General features: G+C 43.3%; 2 protein-coding genes across 5 annotated transcripts in view; one reads left to right on the forward strand and one right to left on the reverse strand.

Moving 5' to 3' along the window:
* SH3YL1 (SH3 and SYLF domain containing 1) overlaps positions 1–21,151 on the reverse strand; it is a 476,641-nt gene that overhangs the window by 414,124 nt on the left and 41,366 nt on the right. The window lies entirely within an intron of this gene.
* SNTG2 (syntrophin gamma 2) overlaps positions 7,186–21,151 on the forward strand; it is a 203,763-nt gene continuing 189,797 nt past the window's right edge. For 2 of the 4 annotated variants that reach the window (XM_083607296.1, XM_083607297.1), the window contains exon 1: positions 7,187–7,868. In XM_083607296.1, the coding sequence (XP_083463422.1) occupies positions 7,797–7,868 (72 nt within the window). In that variant the 5' untranslated portion in view covers positions 7,187–7,796. Of the gene's footprint in view, positions 7,869–21,151 lie in introns of all 4 variants that reach the window. The other 2 variants (XM_083607298.1, XM_083607299.1) reach the window with 2 other exon arrangements.

Raw genomic sequence — 21,151 nt, forward strand, 5'->3', positions numbered from 1 at the left:
TATCATGATTGTTCTTGCAAAGAGAACGGACGTGGAGAGTGGTCCAAGATGTTCACATTTTAATATGAACCTACCTAATTGATCTTTCACAAAACAAGAAGCAAACTGAAGCACAGGCCTCCTTCATAAGTTCCTCTTCTCCAAGTTTTGCAATGCAGTTCCCAACTTTTAAAAAATGCATATATTAGGAGAAAGCATGCAGAAAATTGCATCTATTAGTGAACATATAAAACAAAAGTTAAATTAGGGGATATTACCGCAAAAATGTATATGTTAATTAGGCAAAATTGCATACACAAATGTATATACTATATCGGGAGAAATGGGAACTGAAATGCTGAAGAGTTTTGATGAGAACTTTTATTAAGAAAAGCAAACTGATGCAGAAACGTGCAGAGCCAAGCTGAAGACTGAGAAACTGAAACTGACAGATTCATCCAGGCGACTTGTCTATTGAGGATTGATCCCTATTTGTTTGTGCAAAGCTTGCAAAGAGGTCCACAGCGGTTCTGAATTGTTTGCATGGAGGTTTTTCAACAGCCATTATTTAATGCTCATTCATCTTGATTTACATGTCCAGAGGTTATATGAATGACTTCCCATCATCCAATTCCTAGGCACACTTTCTAGTGCAGGGGTCGGCAACCTAAAGCCCAAGGGCCAGAAGCAGCCCATGGGGGTCGTTTAACCAGCCCATGGACTCCTGCCGCCCGCTCAGTCAGCTCCCATGTGCCTTGCTAAACTGGTGCGGAGCAGAGCGGGGACTACCTTCCGTGATGCTGGCCGGCTTCCCATTGGCTGCAGGAAGCTCCTGCAACCAATGGGAAGCTGCGCATGCCTCCTCCACGCCAGAAGGAGCGCTGGAAATAGTGTTTGAGCATGTGTGCGTGTGCACTCTGGCCTACAGTGGCATCTGTGGGACCATGAACTGGCCCAAGCCACAAAATCTTTGCCAACCCCTGTTCTAGTGCTTTTTCAGTTGCCAGTAAAGGTAAAGGGACCCCTGACCATTAGGTCTAGTCATGACCGACTCTGGGGTTGCGGCGCTCATCTCACTTTATTGGCCGAGGGAGCCGGCGTACAGCCTCCGGTCATGTGGCCAGCATGACTAAGCCACTTCTGGTGAACCAGAGCAGTGCACGGAAACACCGTTTACCTTCCCGCCAGAGTGGTACCTATTTATCTACTTGCACTTTGACGTACTTTCGAACTGCTAGGTTGACAGGAGCAGGGACCGAGCAACGGGAGCTCACCCCATCACGGGGATTCGAACCGTCAACCTTCTGATCAGCAAGTCCTAGGCTCTGTGGTTTATTTAACCCACAGCGCCACCCGCATCCCTTTTCAGTTGCCAACCTTACCTTTAATCAACTTTCATTGAATGAACCACAGATTTGTCAGTATGTATGCAGTTGAATCCCTCCCCTCAAATAGCTCCGTTGCATAGAGCATAGTGAATCCCTCCCCTCAAATAGCTCTGTTGCACAGAGCGTGGTGCTGATAACCCCAAGGTTGCAGGTTCAATTCTCCTGTGGGACAGCTGCATGTTCCTTCATTGCAGGGGATCAGACTACATGATACTCTGGTCCCTTCCAACTCTAAGATTCTACAATTCTATGGTTCCATGACCCAAGCAGGGCAGGATACACTACAAGAAGAGAATGTTGCTTGAAATAAAGCAAAGGAGAGATAATAGTTTGTGCAATCAGGCTCACAGACAAAAGTGCTTGGAAGAAGAAGGGTGATGGGTGGGACAAACTGAGGACTATACAAATCACTCTAGTTATTACTGTTTCGAGGACAGACTCACATAAACAGCATTGTGAGTCTGCTATAAGTATACACATATATGATTCCCTGTACCCCCAGGATCCATTAATCTGTAACAAAAATTAAAAGCTACCTAATCACCATTGTAGTGGAAATTCAACCTTTTCAGGCTGTGGAGTTTTGGGCCCCACATTAGTGAGGTATATTTATAGTGCAGACCTTGAAGTATTACTGTTGACATTTCATAGAGTTTACATTTATCAAAATAAATGATACAGGTTTTCTGTCTGAAAATAACTTACCCTTTGAATAATTCAGAAGTATTTAGAAAGTTCCCTAAATATCGTAAAGATTTTTTTTTTTTTTGGAACTTATTTGTTGTTAGCTGCTACTCATCTGTTGTTTAAGAGTTTCTCTTTGCAAAATTATCTGCTCCGGTTTCCTTTTACATATAGCTACCTATATCCAGCATGGATGAATGTAAAGCGAATGAAACTTCCACATAAAATCTGAACACTGTAAATGTCAGAAGCTTCCAGGCTATATAAGAAATGCAAACCAATTTTCACTGAATTGTATTAACATTTTAATTAAAAATGATATAGATAAGATTCTCTCTGTGTGTGCATGTGTATGGACACACACATGCACACGTTGCTCTTATTTTTCCTTTCTTGTGACCAACTGTTGAGAAGTTTTTAAATTAAAAAGTAAATAGTATAGAAAATTAATTACTGTTCTACTTATCTCCAAGACATTTTCCATTGCAGCCCTTTGTTATTATAGCAGAATTTAATATGACCTTTATTTTTCCTATTTAAATTTTATTGACATTTCTGTGTTTTTTTCTTTCTTTTACTCATAAGAATTATGGCATACTGATAAAATGGCAAAAAGGGAAATGTTACAAGGCAGCAGAGGCCTAAAAGTTTGGGGAAAGAGCACCATAACCGTTCAACTTCAAGTTATGGAAATATAAGCAAATTTGCAACTCCAGAGGCACTGAGGTTTGGCTTTGGTTTTGGTTATGGCTTCTGTTGGAAGGTTTTAGCACCGTAATCTCTAACCTGCTATTTAAACACAATAAAGTTTAAAAGGCTATTTGCGTGTTTAGCAAAAGGTCTGAAGATATGTTTATGCCCTTTAAGAGAAACCGTAACGAGATGCAGGCTCTCTAGTGCCTATTTTGCATGCTCAGATAAACACTTCAGTGATTCTGCATATTAATTAGATTTTCCCGTAAAACCTACATGGGTATGTCTTTGCTCCTAAACATAAGCTCCAGGACATATGGATAGATCATTGCTGTTTAGGTTGTTGGACTTGTGAAAGCCTTCCATGTGTGTTGGATTTATTTCTTCTGGCGTAAAAGTTATGAGAAGGATTTGTGGCATTATCTCACACTCATCATCTCAAAATTGTAGAGCAGGTCTCTTGGGTATTGCATCTCACGCTATACCATGATCTATATCATAGCACATTTTCTTTTTGTTGAGAAGAGCATGCATGCTGAGACCTTTACATTTGCACTAAGATCGATTATCTACCGCTGATTATCTACCGCTGTCATAGTGAAACCATGTGGTGTGGGAGCAGGCAGTGATTCAAGATCAGGAGTCTCATGTTGGATCAGATTAGGCCACAGCTTTATTGAGTACATCAGAACAGCATTGGGTGTGTACCAACCCATCTGCTGGCTGATATGCTGTCGGCTGACAGCCAGGATTGACTTGTTGTTGTGGTCCCCACACGACATGGACCACTTCGGGCAGACCTCACCTGGCCATCGGTAAGGGGCATTTTAACCTCTCAGCTCCCAAGCTGGGCTTCTGGGCAGCAAGAGGATCATGAGGATGGGGTAGGGTGTCCCTCCTCTGTCCCTCCCTACTACTACCAGTGTGGTGTAGTGGTTAAGAACAGTAGTCTCGTAATCTGGTGAACCGGGTTCACTTCCCTGCTCCTCCACATGCAGCTGCTGGGTGACCTTGGGCTAGTCACACTTCTCTGAAGTCTCTCAGCCCCACTTACTTCACAGAGTGTTTGTTGTGTGGGAGGAAGGGAAAGGAGAATGTTAGCCGCTTTGAGACTCCTTAGGGTAGTGATAAAGTGGGATATCAAACCCAAACTCTTCTTCTTCTACTAAGGATCCAGCCCAATGACTCTTCCACCAAAAGAGAGTTATGATGATTGCTATGAGGTAAGCAAAAAAAGACACAGTACCCAGCTAACTTGCCTGAAGGTTGCATTCATCCTGAGCCCTGACAACAGTGACTAACTGTTGCCCGTAGCAATGCTGGAGTCCTCCTCCAAAACAAAACCTTGGCATTAGAAGGTGGGTGGGTGTGAAATTTGGGTGAAGAGTGCCGTGCTGGAGCCAGGCATGTCCACCTTTGATACTCCAGAGGCTGACCTGAAGAGTGGAGTCTGGTCCATCCCTAAGTCCCAGCATGAACACTGAATGGCTCCCAAGATCTCATTTCAAATCTCGTCCTCCTGTGTGTCCTTGAAGCACTTCCCGCCATGGGAGGATTGAGATGCCAGCTGCTTCCCACCCCACTTGCCAATAAGATATATATATGCACATGAGATCTGGGCACCTGAGTTTTTGATAGATAGCTGTTGTACAGAAAGAAAAGCACTCATGTTGTGCTTTTTCTCTTTGTCCCATGACTAGACACATGATCCTCATACTACTTACAGATCAGAACTGAAATGCTAATTATTATTTCAGTCATTTTGCAAGCACGGAAGTATTTTTTTAAAAAAAATCTGCTTGGCAGAAACACTGATATCATTGCTCCTCTGAAATAAGTACAAATGCACATTCAGAGACTCCCTCCTACATAGGCTTGCCTTACTGCACACACAGATTCTTGGAATGTGTGCCTGCTTCCCCTGCAGTGGTCAGGAAGTGACAGAGTAGAAGAGCCTATGGAATTTCTTCCGTCTGCAACAGCTACAGCGTGAACAATCTGCTGCCTCGAGGCTTTTCATTGCCTCTTCTTTCCCCCTCTTATTTCCTGTCACTCCTGATCCTACAGCTTAGAACAGCCAGTCTGCAGAAAGGGCTGCTGCTGCTCTGTTAAGTTTTGCATTGCTTACGAAGCTGCTCTAATGTTAAATTGGGGGTTGGGATTGGGGACATGTTCCCAGAGACGTTCTCCATAACTTGAACCAGAAGGTGCTATTAGTAATTAGCACTAGTCGTCTTTTTTGCCAAGGGAGCAGCGGCTTGGGAATGGTGAAATGCATACAGTGGTACCTCGGGTTATATACGCTTCAGTAACAGACACCGCTAACCCAGAAATAGCACCTTTGGTTAAGAACTTTGCTTCAGGATGAGAACAGAAATTGAGCTCTGGCGGCGTGGCGGCAGCAGGAGGCCCCATTAGCTAAAGTGGTGCTTCAGGTTAAGAACAGTTTCAGGTTAAGAACGGACCTCCGGAACGAATTAAGTACTTAACCTGAGGTACCACTGCACTTGCTTATGAGAAGTATCACAGAAGCCCAGCAAAAGTTACAATGCAACAAGAATATTTATTTATTTATTTATATTACATTTGTATATTAGTAACTCTTACATAACTAAAACAGATATAAAAAAAAACAGTGTTGCCATAACTTAAACATTACATAGTATTGATGCCTAACTGCAACTTCTCCCTGTCACTGGAAATGTGCCCCATTAAGGTGCAAATTACACATTACACACAGCTGTATGCAACTTCTCTCCATTTTCCTTGAAACGAAGAGCAGCTATAATAAGCTTCAGTCTGTGGAAAGTAGAAGACTTGCATGGAAGGGTTTTGTCTACACTGGAGCAAAATGTGGACTTGTACCTACCTGCCTGTATCCTCAATTATCCAGGAATTGAAATTCCTGGGTGTCTCAGATTTTCCAAGCCCTGCATATAAGGGGTGGGGGCAGTGGCGTAGCGTGGGTTGTCAGCACCCGGGGCAAGGCAAGTAATTTGCGCCCCCTAACCCCTAACCTGCTGCCGCTGCCAGCTTCTTCTTGCTGCTGCCTGGTCTGGTCTGGTGTGGTTCTCTCCCGCGCTCAGCGCTGCGCTGCCGCTGCACTGTCCCTCCCCCAGATAGTCCCTCGCTCTCTCTCCGCACCGCACGCCTGGCACCCACCCCCTCCACAGTGGGCGGCGACCCGGCGGCTCGGATCGGATTCACACAGCCAGCACTGCAGTGAGAGAGTGTGAGTGAGCCAGGTAGGGGCAGAGAGCTGCGAGTGCGAGTGCGCCCCCCCCCCAGATGTTGCGCCCGGTGCGGCCGGCCCCCCCTGCACCCCCCACGCTACGCCACTGGGTGGGGGGAATCCAGGACAACAATGGGATAGAGAAGCTGCTACTGCATTGAGCAGAGAGGCAGGTGCAAATCTGTATTTTGCTCTGGTACAGACAAACCCATAGCTGCCTTCAGGCTGTCAGTATTTTGCAGAAGGGATTCAAGTGCATACTAGGACTTTTAGGTTTTCACAATTCAACTGGGTTGCAGCATTCTGCTGCCCTGGAAAAACTTGTCCACTTTTTAATGACAGTGTTTTTAACTGACTTTTAGCGATTAGGAAAGTGATGAGGAAATGCACTGAAAAGTGTGGGGTGAACAAATCATTAGGGGGGGGGGAGACATGTAAGCACAACAAAAGCAAATCAAGATAAATGTCCACTGTTGAGTAACCTCAAGAACAAATGCTTAATAGACACGGAATATAGTCTAACCTCTGCGTAAATTTTGTGCAAGTCGATCAGGACAAATGCTGAATAGGGAGGTCATCTGGAGGATCCTGGAAATAAACTTTCTTTCAGAAAAGCAGCTGGGGTGGATTTTGAGCAGGTAAAAGCTGCATCTTCTCAAATGTGCATATGTTTACCCCCTCAGCTGAGCATATGAACTCTTGAAAAGTGACCCATTTTTGTTGAGATACCTGTTTTAACCCATGATGCACTTTCAAAAAATGGCAGGGATTAACTCTTCCTTAGCCTTTATGGATTATTTGTTTATATTTATATCCCGCCTTTCCTTCATGGAATTAACCCCGCCTCCTCCCCTCCTTTTCATTATTTTAACAGAGAAGTCCCAATGCTGTATCCAACAAGTGTCCATCCCATTCTTCTCTCTCACAGACCACCCCTAACCTCTTTCCTCAATACTGGACCCACACGTGATGAAAATAGCACGCCTTTTAAACAGCGAATAGATCTTTTTTACTCCATTTGCAAACACTTAGGGCTTGAAACTTCGCTCTTAAGAAAAGACAGTACCGTGAGCTTTTGGCTGTTTCTTAAATGCCCACAACGTCTCATGGGTGGCGCGTGTGAGAGGATATGAGAGAGGGTGGGGAGGCTTAAAAATCCCCGACAGATTCTAACTTATGAAATCGCCCAGCGTGGCCACATTTCTGCCTACATCACCCTCCCACCCTCGACAAGAGAGCGAGACAGCCAGAAAAAGAGAGCGAGCGAGCTGCCAGCATCTCTTGGCTGCCAAGGAGCGCGAAGCTGCTGCGCCCTCCTGAAGGGAGGAGAGGGAGAGGCAGCGGCGAAGTTAAAACAGGGACGCGTCCGCAGTCTCTCGCTCCCCTCCCGCGCGTGTGGACGGACTGAGAGCCAGGCAGCCTCGGGGCCAACGCAGCCCTCAGCCCCGCGCGCCAACGCCACCCTCCCGCTCCCTCTTCCCGCCCTCTCCTCCGCGCCTTCAGCCAGCGAGGAAGAGGAGCAGAGCCAAAAGGAGCGAGAGCTTTGGCCCCTCGACTCAGCGCCAGCGCGGAAAGCAGCACACGTCTTTCCCCGTTCGGCTCCTCCACTGGGTGCTTTCCCGCCTTGGCTCTGTTATTGTTGTTGTTGTTGTTGCAGCTGCTGCTCTGCCTCAAAAGAACCGCCGCCTGCGGGGCTGCTGCTCCGGGAGTGAGCGCGCACTCACTGGCTCGCTCTCTTGCTCGCGGCTCCCGGGGATTTATTAAATGCGCGTCGCGGAGTTCGCCATTCAGAACGGACTAATCTAGCTGCATGGGAGGAGATGAATGTGGCGGGGAAGCCGTCTCCTCAGCCACAGCTCGAGCGCCCGGACAGCCTCCTCGTCCCCACTTGGGCAAGTACCGTTTTGCTTCTCACCCCTCCGGCGGCGCGCCTCCCACCCCCCACCCCTTCCCTCCACCCCACACACAATCCTTTCAAACCAGCCGCCTTCTTTCCCTCTTTCTTTTGCCGCGCAAACAACCCGCTCCAGAGCCGGCGCGCCTCAGCTGGGGTTCGCTTGGGCAACTTCGCCTCTCCATCCTCCCGCGTCTTGGCCGAAATAGTGCCTGGCCGTATTATTTTTATTATTATTACAGTGGTACCTCGGGTTATGTATTATTATTATTATTCCCGGAACTTGAAGAAAGTTGCGCCAGGGGGACGGATAAGCGACGCGTCCAAGAGCGCAGAGAGTTGGCCAGCGTTTATTTCTTGTGGCGTTTTTTATTTCTCATTTGTGGCTCAGGGTTAAGGTGGGACCCCCGCCCCCCCCCCGCGAAGGAAACAAAGCTTCCCGTTGTGGTACATTATAGGGAGCATCAGCAATGTGCATGTTGGGTTCCTTTCACAAGAGAGACGAATTGTGAAGAAAAGTTGGAGGCTTGGAAGAGGTCTTCTTCCTTGGGTCGCTCCCGGTTCCAACTGGACCCGGCGCGCGGTTGCGCGTATCTTTCCTCGGACGTAGAACTCGAGGGAGGATCCTGTGAGCGTGCAAGAAGTAGAGCGCGGGGTGGGGGGGGGGGAGGGAGAGATGACTTAACCCTTTCCTCTCTGATCTATCCTCTCCGCTCTTAAACTCTTCTCCCCGAGCCGCCTCTGCGTGGCTGATGAGAGAGCAATCAGCATGGGTGTAGCCAGGATTTATGTTGGGGGGGGGGCAAGCTTCATGTTGGAGTGGGGGTGGGGGGAACCTCAGCTAGTTAAGTATTTTTATTGATTTACTTAATTTAGGAGCGGGCAAGTGCCTCCCTGCCCACCCCCACCCCTTGGCTACTCCCAGGATATTCAGGCTAAAAATCATTTTGCATTATGTAGTTTTGAACCACTGCATGTTTGAAGCTCAGCATATTTAGGTTGCAATCATGGGGTGGGGGTGGGGCACAGGGGTCAGCTGTCACTCCCCCCAGTAAATAAATAAATAAAAATAACTAAAAGTAGAAATTGTAGAAAGATTTTGACAGATTTTTCTGAGTGCTTTTCTTTTGGTGGGGGGGGGAGTCCTAAAGAAATAATTTGAAATAACTGTTGTTGAGACATTTCATTCCGAGTCTGCTAGACAGAGCCAGACAGAGGATGGTGACAGTTGGGTGTTTTGCACCCGCAACATAAATCCTGGCTACCTGCCTCCCCCCCCATAGCTGTCAACTTTTCCCTTTTTTAAAAAGGAAAATTCCCTTATTCTGAATAGGATTCCTCGCAAGAAAGGGGAAAAGTTGACAGCTATGGTACCCCCCCACACACACACATAAGTCCTGGCTATGCCCATGGCTGTAGTCCTGTCCACAAGAATACCTGGAAGCAAGCCCTGATGAACTTAATGGGTTTTACTTCTGAGTAGACCTGAAGAGGATAGTCCTGCTCCTTCGGAGGTCACTCTCATTGGCTCCAGTGATGCTTGTTCCCTAATAACAGCACAAGCGTAACCATGGCTGCTCAGAAGTGGGGTGATGATTGCAGTCTTAGTTGAATGAGTTCCTCTCTTTAAAACAACAACAACAACAACCTGTATATCAGCCTTTCAAATGCAGTTCATTTTTAGCTCTCTGTTTCCTTACACCCTCCAGTTCTTTCACAGGATGTGCAGCTTCTCAGGATTTTTGAATAGTGGTAGGGAGGATAAGTGGGATGAAGAAAAGGATGCTTTTTTTTTTGGTCATATGATGTTCCTTTATGGTTTACTCCTGTGCATTTGGAGCAAAGTGAAAGAGAATCTATATTCAGGTCAAACTGTTGGTGAAATGATCTCTCTTGCCCCATACATACAATTCTTCAAAATAATCAATATATCTCTTTTACTCAAATAAAAGTTTTAAAATTCTAGACAGTAAAATTGAATGATGAGTAAATAGATGGGGAAGACAGAGCCCCCTTAACAAGTACTTTGGTTTACGAACCTAATCTGTTCCAGAAGTCTGTTCTTAAATCAAAACCATTCATAAACCGAGGCACACTTTCCTTAATGAGGCCTCCCGCCGCCGGTGCCCTCCGAGGTAATGTTGTTAAACCAGGACCCTCTTCCTGGTTTTGCGGAGTTTGTAAACCGAATCGTTCTTAAATCAGACTGTTCTTAAACCGAGGATTAGGATGCACTTAGTCAATTGATTTAATTAGGGGCTAAGTAGTCATACACGGACGCAGGTGGCGCTGTGGGTAAAACCTCAGCGCCTAGGACTTGCCGATCGTCAGGTCAGCGGTTCGAATCCCCGCGGCGGGGTGTGCTCCCGTTGCTCGGTCCCAGCGCCTGCCAACCTAGCAGTTCGAAAGCACCCCCGGGTGCAAGTAGATAAATAGGGACCGCTTACTAGCGGGAAGGTAAACGGTGTTCCGTGTGCTGCGCTGGCTTGCCAGATGCAGCTTGTCACGCTGGCCATGTGACCCGGAAGTGTCTTCGGACAGCGCTGGCCCCCGGCCTCTTAAGCGAGATGGGTGCGCAACCCCAGAGTCGGACACGACTGGCCCGTACGGGCAGGGGGTACCTTTACCTTTAAGTAGTCATAACCCTACCATCATCTGTGTCTCTGGCTCGAACTGTAATAATTAGTTTTGGGAATTGTCAGTGTTCCATGTACTGTTGGCCGGTTGTGGCAACTTTTTGGACCATAATTCTGAAATTGCAGAGGAGTATCACTTAGGAATGTAGGAAGCTGCCTTATACCAAATCAGACTATTTGTTTATTACTTCCATATTGTCTACTCTAACTGGCAATCGCTTTCCCAAGTTCTCAGGTAAAGATCTTTTCCATCACCTCTTCCCTGATCCTTTTAGTGAACATGCAACACATGCTACTGAGCCAATGCTGCAGGAACAAATTCCTAAAGACCCCTCATCTCTTCTGAGACAGCATGTCTCTGTCCAAATATCCCATTCCCCAACACACTTAGACCATTAGTTTGTTGAATTGCTTGGCTTAAAACTAGAGAGACATAGGATCCAAAGTGTACTACATCAGAATTATCTCTAGAAGAATTGGATGATCATCTTAGTAAGTCATAGAATCAGTGAAACAACTGAAATCAATGGACCTGCTCTGATCACAAGCGAATGTTGGATATCACCCAATATCTCTAAGTTCTATATGACATTTGTTTTATGTGTTATGGCATGATGGCTCAGTTCAGTGATCAGTGGTTTTGATTGTGCCCTGTGCAGGAAATATGAGATAGGCACCGTTAGCTGCAAAGTGTTGGGAGGATTCCACATGCTGTTGCTCACATTTGTTATTTTATTATTTATCAGATCAGTTACTAAGGTAAAATTAGTCCATTAAGCCTTGGCATTGTAAATTTTTTAATAGAGCAAGCTGTATGGGCTACTTTAAATAAAATGAGTATGCCCTGGTTCAAGGATTCTGACCTTGGTTAATCATAAGACAAAACCACCATGTTGTGATGACTGCATTAAAATTCTTTACAAGCAAAATGCTCTGTTTATTTATTAATAAACAATACTTTGACTTGATTTAATGTTACTATGTGTCCAAATCCATGAAAGTCGTTATGTGTTCTTCAGTGTCTATTTTTGTTTCAGCTATGTTAAAAGGAACTTTGCATGTACCCATCAGATGTCACAGGAACATATCATAGATTCATATCACTATTCTTTTTAAAGTGACTAAATAATTATTGCACTGCTAGTAGCAAGACTTATAACAAATGCAGTGCATGATGTTCGCTAGATATAGATGAAAATAGTAATTACTCCCTTTATCACTCTTAATTATTGTTGTTTGAAGTTAATTGCCTGCTTGCCTTGTCAGCTTTTCAAATATGTCAATTTTTGAAAAAGTGAGTTGCTCTTTAAACGCCATGCTAATATTTTCTGCAAACAGAGCTATTCTTACCTACTTGACATTCAGCAAGATGGGAATTTTTGAATTATTGTTAATGGAATCAGTAAATATCCTGCCGTCTTTTATAAGCTTCATTAACTTTATAAAGTCAAGAAAAGCATGAATGGAAAATGTGTGTGTATGTGCATGCATATGTGTATATATTATATATATTCAATTTATATATCGCCCTTCCTCCTGGAGGAGCCCAGAGTTTTTTAAAACCCGGTGCCCTTCAGCTGTTTTGGAGTACAAACCACATCAGCCAGCTAACACCAAAAAATTAGGAAGGCATCAGTTTGGTGAAGGCATGTCCTGAAAAGTGTTTCTGTTGTGTTTAAAGTGGGTGTAGATTTATGAATCCTTCTTGATTTTCATATGTGTAGAAGACTGGTGAATAGACCCTGCACAGAATGTAAAAATATGTAAAATAGTCATGGAAGAGTCCATTAGGCAACAACTGTGGAAGAGTAAAGTACATGCCTTCTTAACTATTAAAAATAGTTTTTGAAAAACATGTTCTTGTTGTGGGTGTGCCTAAACAGACTGCTGGTTCTAGAGAGTGACTTACATAAAATCTCTTCTTGTACCATTTCCAGGGCTCAGTTTGATTCAGGGCTTGGGCATTTATATACAGTAGAATGCTAATGTGTTTACATGAATGAGACTTTTGCAGTTTTGCTAACACCTTTTCCCATACGTTGCAGCTGTTATCTACAGAAAAAGTACAGAATAGCATCAGCTCAACCTAAAGTTTGGGCAAAATGTTTATTTTATTTATTCATTCCAAAGCGTTTCTAAACTGCTTAATATTAAAATTGGTTAGTGTCGTACAGAAATACAAACACTAGAAGAGTATGACCAAAGTCAGAAATTTAGTGATAACAGAGCCCAATCTTATATGTCAGGGAATACTTGGAGGAAAAAGATGTCTTAACAATGCATCTGAAGTAATTGATAGATGAGACTTCAAGTCTGGCGGAAGGAAGGGAATTCCAGAGTACAGAGGCAATGACAGAAAATGCCCATTTCCATGCGATCACCCTGGATATTCTGTAGGGTGTATTGCCATGAATAAAATTTCCCCAGATGATCCAATTGACCTTGCAGGGCTATATAGGGACAGGCGCTGTTTCAGGTAGTCTGGTCTTGAGTTGTTCAGGGCTTTGAATGTGAGTAACAAACCCTCAACATAGCCCAGTAGCTAATCAGCAGCTAGTGCTGATCTCTCAGCAATATGAGGCGAGGTCCTCCACTCAAAAATCTGGCCTTAGTGTTCTGCAACAGCTGTGTCTTCCAGAGCGCTTTCAGGTGAACCCCCACATAGACCTGGGATAGCATGAGACTCTTAATCTCAGGGTTCTGGGTTCAAAACCCACATTGGGCAAAAGATTCTTGCATTTCAGAGGTTTTGACTAGGTGACCAGGTACCGTAACTCTACAGTTTTTATGATTCTAAGACCGCATTACTCTACTCCAGTCCAGTGGTGAGGTTACTAATATATGAATCATATTGGCAAAACAAGCCCTGTCCAGGAAAGGGCATAGTTGGTGAACTTATCTTGTTTGATAATAAGTACAAACTATTTACCTGTTGCTTCAGGGGCAATGCAATCATGTCAGGAGTTTGAAGAGTCCCCAACTCCTAGGTAGAGTCCCCACCTCTCACAGAGTTTCCATTTTAGCAAGATTAATTCTATTTTGGGGGGCCTTCATGTAGCCTAACACTGCATCCAGGCATCGGTTCAAAACAGTCTTACCTTTTCAGGCTGTTTTCATGGCATTTTTCTGACTTTCCCCAGTCTGTTAATTTCTGCTTTGTATTTGAACTTTCACATAGAGTAAAAGCCACTTCTGAAACTATCATGGAATATAGTGCAAGATGAAAGCTAGTTTAGTGCTCATTTCCTTGTCATTTGCTTCTAGGGGGGAAAAAATCCCATTTGCAAATAATGTGAAAATGTGTGCTAAACTTGGGCAATATTTCACTATTGTTCCTGAAGTGGCTTTTACATCACATGAAAGCTCAAATATAATGTGGAGGGAAAGCAGTTAGGAAAACGTTGTGGAAATGAAGAAAATTGCCTTGTGAATGCAACCTCTGATGCAAAAGAGCTGGGTGTCATCACAGTGTCATGCCCCTAACACCCCAACATCCACCTCTAGTGGCTTCATATAGTTGTTTAAGTAGGCACCTGAATGCAAATATTAAATAAAATTTAAACATTTCTATATGGCACCCCATAGCACAAGTGACGGAGGTTAGATACATAATCTCTCAATGCCATTCTCTCAAATGGGCTCCATAACTAAGATTTGAACTATTGTAAAACAGTACTGGGATGCGGGTGGTGATGTGGGTTAAACCACAGAGCCTAGGACTTGCCGATCAGAAGGTTGGCGGTTTGAATCCCCGCAATGGGGTGAGCTCCCATTGCTCGGTCCCTGCTCCTGCCAACCTAGCAGTTCAAAAGCACGTCAAAGCGCAAGTAGATAAAGAGGTACTGCTCCGGCGGGAAGGTAAACGGCATTTCCGTGCGCTGCTTTGGTTCGCCAGAAGCGGCTTAGTCATGCTAGCCACATGACCCAGAAGCTGTACGCTGGCTCCCTCGGCCAATAAAGTGAGATGAGTGCTGCAACCCCAGAGTCGGTCACGACTGGACCTAATGGTCAAGGATCCCTTTACCTTTACCTTTAAAACAGTGCTACTAACTCCCAACTGATGGAGACTGTCCAGGAGGACACTGTGGTTAACGGTATTGAAAACTGCTGATAGATCAAGCAAGAGCAAAAAAGGTTGTACTCCCCCTGCCCCTCTCTCGAAGAGGGTAATCCATTAGGGTGACCAAGGCTGAGTCTCTTCCAAAACTGTCCCAGACTCAGATGGGTCAAGATAACCAGTTTCCTCCAAGAATAAAAATTGTCTATGCCCTATAGTTTTCAAGTTGTGCGACTCAAATTGGGTCTACTAGACCCAATTTTTAAAGCAATGTTGACTAAAGTCACTTCTGGGGTGCCTTCGTGAATAGGGGCCCCAAAGTTTAAGCTTCCTTCGTTTCATAATGGCTCCGCCACTGGTCAGAGGAGTGGTGCACTCATGTCCAGCCTGCAGGCTTCCTACAGAGGATGCTGGACTAGATGCTCCAAGCATCACTGTATTAGATGCGGCTTATTTCCAGGAAAGTCTACACAATATGATTGCAGCTTGAGCCTCCCCAAATCATGCATTATCTGTGATTCCCTTCTCCCTCTATTTTAGGATGGAAAGAGTGCTTTGGAGCCTAATCCCTTTCTTCAGCAATGAAACACTGTAGCTAATTCTCATACATGGCTTGTGGGGGATCCAGTTAAGCAGGAGATCCAGGAAGCTGTAAACCCCACTCCTACTTTATAAATGTGGTGTAGTAACCATTTACAGCATTGGTACACTGCTTTAGGAAAGAAAGATCCATGTGGACCTTTCCTCTGATCAAGTATTCCAAATTATGTAACAGCCCCTCTCCTCCCAATATAAATGGAAACATATACAGATAAATTAGAACCTTAGATAAATGCAATAGATATGCTTTGGCTTAAGGCACATTATTGCAGAGCTTTAAATTTGAAAGCCCTCTTCTTAAAGTGTGAATAACAATTAGTTTTAAATGCTAGCTAATGTAGGTTGAAAATGGATGGCAATTTAGGATATTTCTTTGTGCAAGGTGAAGGTTGCTGTAGCTAGTGTTCTCTTGCAGAAATGTAGATACAGGACTGCCAGTGTCTCTATAATCACTGACAGCCAATCCTGCTGCCTCATACACAAAAATGAAGACTGCAGGAAGCCTTTTCCCCAACAATGAGAGTTTACATTAGTCAAATCCTCAGGTTTTTGCATCTGTACAACAGAAATGAGTACAATTTGTGCAGGTTAAGCTGCTGGAGGATCTAAGCAACTATTTTATTGAATTCAACTTCAAATTAGTTTCATAATAGCTTTCTGCATGCCAGCTGAGCAAGTTCAAACCCCCTACGCCTTTCACAAGAATAAGAAAGAGCTTGCATCTCTTGCAGAGTCTGAAAAAAATGTTTTTGTTGCTGAGAAGTGGTGCAGAGTTAAGGTGTTTCGGATAAATGATATGGGAAGATACAGTTTACATCATCAACATATATTCATTTAGGATCCATTTATTAAATACATTATTGTGGGGGAAAACACATTTTGTTATGTTGCAGAAGTAGCAAGTTAACTTTAAGTATTTGGATTTTAAAGTAGTGGCCTTCACACCTTCCCATGTATTGATTGATAATAATCTGTTCTATTTATAAAACATTTTGCAGTATATGTGTCTTATCATACCAGTGTGAGGCAGGTTCTTTTTCTTGTTAACTCATTCACTAATTTACGTGCAGATCACACAGTAATCCACCTTCAGATTAAGCCATATCTGAGCTAAATCATATATGTGATGGAAATGGATAACAACTTAACCACTCCCGTATTATACAACAACCTGAAAAGCTGAGGGACAGTGATACTTCATACTGGAGATGCCTACATATTTAAGTTCAGACAAACCAGAGGGTTAGTCCAGGTATGCAAGGTGAAGGAGGTCAAAGTCCCATGTCGCAAACATGCAAGGAGGATAACACTCTGGCTTGTTCCAAGTGGCACCTAGGCTGCAAGGTAGACTGGGATGTTCCAAGAACCAGCAGACCTGAATAGCTGGGTGGTGTGGACACTCTACTCTTAAAGAGGTGCAACCTATTTTAGGAGCTGGAGCCCTCAGCACCTGAAGAAAGGAATACAACCTCTTCACACAGGAGGGGAGTTTGAATCACATGCTCTTCTAGGGCTGGGTCTTCTGAGGAGGCAGGGATCTCACAGGCTGGCCCAGAGGGCACATTCTCTCCTCCCTCAGTCTGACATGAGTGAATGTCATGTAGATGAGTCCTCAAAATATAGAAATAAATCTCATCCATCCATCCTGTCCAGGCTCTTGAGCACACATCTGTCCGACCCATCACCACATGTTTTTGGTTGTTTTAGTCTTCGGTAATAGAGAGGACTCTAGGTTGACGTCCCATTCCCCCATAGGGGAGGGATGTTTTCAGCAATATGAGAAGTAGAATGTGTGGTTATTCAACTTGAGACGGCTGCACCGTCTCTCCAGCTAAGATGTTTTGAAGGTGGAGGGTGGGTGGCAGAATCTGGCCCATGTGTGACTCGTCCAGGAAGACTGTAGTGTTCCAGACTGAAGAAACTAGCCGCCGCTGCCGCTGCACGAAAAAACACGTTTGTTACTAATTCATTATAGCTGTTCATTATTTCTGCAGAATGGTGCATCTCTTTGCCCCATTAAATTCTGGAAATTATACCATAATCAAAAATACTTTTCAATAAGCTTTCTGTTTCTGCTTGAAGTAACTTGTGCTATGCATCTGTCTCCCTTGGCTTTATTATCTGACTGATTGTCAGGTGGTAGTATTATTTTTTGGTTTTTTATGGTTTGAAAGACAATTCTGAACAGAGCCCCTGGTTTTGCTTGTTTGTTAAGAAGAAATGATTTAACCTTCAGAGGGTCCGATATGCTAGCAAAAAAACTTTCGGTAGAGTTGCCTGGTTTCTAGGTGGCCCTTGGGGTCCCTTTCAACTCTACGATACTAAATTCAGTTAGCTTCCAATTAAAGACTTCTTTCTGGGGTCTTTAGGAAGCTAGTGAAATTAGCTTCATTTTTTTTTCTTTTTAACCCTGATAATCCCACAACAAGCATTACAGAATCCTGCTGTTTTGTACTTCTAGTACAAACTGCCAGGAAATCTCATCCCTTGTAAGCATTTATGATAGGTAAGTTTTTGAAACTTGGCAAATGGCAGAGTACTGGGCCCATTGTTGACCTCACTGAATTACCTTTACACCCCTAAACTCTCAGCACATCAGAAAGCTATTCCTAATTTATGGGGGTTTGTGGAATCTGACCCCAGTCTTCTGCTTCTTTGCTCCAGGTCTGTATTTTACCAGTATCGCTCAATTTGGCTTAGAGCAAACAGTGGGCTAGTAATGAGTGTCAGCAAGTGTCAAATGCCACAACTGGGACTAATATTTTATTTCATAGTAGGAAATAACTATTTTAAGTCAATTGCAGCTAACTGATTCCTAAATGATTTCTGTGAGGAAGTAGTTCAGCTAGCCAAAAGGACAATGTGAACTTTAAAAAAACAAAAACAAATGATGCTAATTTTGCCAATTATTATTTTCATATTTTGGTGTTGTTTCATAGTTGCATGCAAGTCTTAATGACATTAAACAGTGCATCACCATATTGTACAATCACCTGGGGGGGCAAATAAAATAGTACAATGATAAAGTATTAAAATATTGAGGATGATGATGATAATTTATTATTTATACCCCGTTCATCTGGCTGGGTTTCCCCAGCTACTCTGGGCGGCTTCCAGCAGAATATTAAAATACAATGATTCATCAAATGTTAAAAGCTTCCCTAAACAGGGCTGCCTTCAGATGTCTTCTAAAAGTCAGATAGTTGTTTATTTCTTTGACATCTGATGGGAGGGCGCTCCACGGGGGGGGGGAGGGCACTACTGAGAAAGCCCTCTGAGCTGGACCTAAGTGTCCGGGCTGAACGATGGGGGTGGAGACGCTCCTTCAGGTATACTGGACTGAGGCCGTTTAGGGCTTTAAAGGTCAGCACCAACACTTTGTTAAGCTCGGGGGTTGCATAAATAAAGCAGCCACACATATAAAAAGCAGATAAAAAGATTACCTTAAGGCTGCGAGACTGAACACACTTTTCTGGGAGTGAGTTCCACTGAATTCAGTTCACTGGATTGCACTGTAAAACAAGACAGACTTAGGCTGTCATCTAAAAAGACAACAGTCCTGGTGAAACTCAGGGTTGAAGTCGCATTGTGAGTAAAACAGCTAGGGTAACACAGATTTGGTTTGGGGTTTTTTTGTGCGAAAGCTTTGACAGAGGAAAATGCAGTTCTTTGCTTCCATTGCTATACCACTCTATAAGAAGTCTCCTCCACAATGCGCTGTTTTTGTTGTTGTTTTTTTTTTTTAATTTGGGGGTGACTGAGCTTGTGACATAGAGTTTCTCCTTCTTTCGCTCAAAGTAATGCCTTACGAAAGTAATCTCTTTTTCTACAATCTTGTTTTCATTAGTCTTGTAAAACAATTAATTTCTAAATAAATAAATAAAACCTCCAAAGGAACATTAAATTATTTCATTTCTAATAGCCAGGAGACCATTCTGCACAATAAAATCATCTGGGTTAAAATTCCAGGTGATTAGTTTTAGTTTTATTTATTTGATTAATGCGGAGGTTTGTTTCAGGAGATCACCCTGCAGTGGGAAGCTTATATTACTGCCACATCCTCTTTGAATGTGACAGCTTATAAAGTTTGCAGTCAGCCACAGCAAGAGAGGAAGAGTTCCAGGAACTCCCCGGAAAAGACCTCGATGCTGGGAAAGATTGAGGGCACAAGGAGAAGGGGACGACAGAGGATGAGATGGTTGGACAGTGTTCTCGAAGCTACTAACATGAGTTTGACCAAACTGCGGGAGGCAACGGAAGAGAGGAGTGCCTGGTGTGCTCTGGTCCATGGGGTCACGAAGGGTCGGACACGACCAAATGTCCAAACAACTAAACAACAACAACAACAACACAGCAAGAGAGAATTGATACTTAAGTGAGAAAAGGAAAGGAGTCCGATAAGGGGCAATATTTTGCCAGTGTATTTTGGCAAGACATGTGCACCACTATCACATTAGATGTAATGGGAGGGTACAGCAATAAGTATACAATAAAACATAAAAAACCGATTTAAAAACAGTACAAAATAATAATTAAAAAGAGAACTGAGGACTATTTAGTTGTCCAAAACAAAACAAAACTGCAAGTAATCCAACATATAAATAAAAATGTTTTGCTGCAGTATCTTTCCACAAAAAGTAAATAAAGGTATTGACTGTTGAATATAGGAAGAGATGGAAGAAGGACACAGCTCTGTTGGATTCACAGCTCTTTAGAACTGCGGAGAACACAGCATTTAGAACTGCTCCTGGAATCAGACTGACTGCAGCCTAGCTGGCTGCTTTATATAATACATACTAAGTAACTTGAAACAGTAACAACTCACAACTAGCTAACCAATCAGGAGCGACAGTTTTCAATCCTTCATTTACATACTGGTGGCCCTGAGTGAGAACTGCAACTTATGTAATGGGAGGATAACATTGTAATGGGAGTCATAACATTGACTAAAAAACAAACCCCAAATAAAAAACCCAAAATAAATAGACTGACATTGCTGCCTCCATGGTTTCAGTATTTGCTTCTGTATTGTGCTGAGCTTTCCATCTCAAGAATAGCATGGCTTTCATGGTGGAATTCTTTTGCCCCTCTCTTTATTCATATATGTCAGCAGGCAGATTTCTATAATGAGATTTACTAACTCTCCAAAGGATATAACCTTGAAATGCAGGGGCTCTTTAGCACAATCTAATCAATATTATCTCATTTATCATCTCTCGTGAAGCTTGGATTGTAGTGGGGACAAAAAATGCATTTGTAACATTTAGGGAGAAAAGTTTCTGGGCAGGAAAATCAATAGAAAAACCCAGTTGTTTTGTGTTATATCGGAGTAGTGCTGACTAGAATCCCCCCAGCCTTTTATTTAGACAGGTAATATGCTTTATGGCAATTTCATATTAATGTATACATGCTTTATTTTTATTTTCTATATAGAGTATGGTATGTTTTTGTGACCAAATGGGTGGAATAAAAGAAGATCACCTGTTTAGAGCTTTGCAATTAGCTCAACAAACTTTCTCATACATAATAGCTTTCTAGGCGTGGAACAAGTGGAAGTGGTGATGAGCCCTTAGTTATTAGCTTCAGTGGGTCTACTCTGATTCGAGGCTAATGTGCAGAACAAACATAGCTTTCCACCAGATCCTGCGCTTTTCCAAAGGTTGTGATACAGTTCCCAGCAAGTTAAATGTTTCAAAATAGGCATTGAAGTTTGTATTTTGAGAGAAAGCGTACATCTTAAATACATATCAAACATATTAAACATAGTAGATACATATTTTGAAATAAAGACATTTAAAATATATATTTTTTTGCAGATTAACGTGGTATGGATTTTTGGATAAAAGCATATGAAAGAATAACTAGCTGGAAAAAAAGATTTTTCCCATCCCTGAGGACATATAAAACATTCTAAATAGGCACTGCAGTCCGCTAGGTGTTTTGAGAAGGGGCTTGGTGTGTTGTATATAGTCTGCTAGGATGCATAAT

Source organism: Podarcis filfolensis (assembly GCF_964270895.1).
Source record: "Podarcis filfolensis genome assembly, chromosome: 3".
NCBI classification, from domain to species: domain Eukaryota; kingdom Metazoa; phylum Chordata; class Lepidosauria; order Squamata; family Lacertidae; genus Podarcis; species Podarcis filfolensis.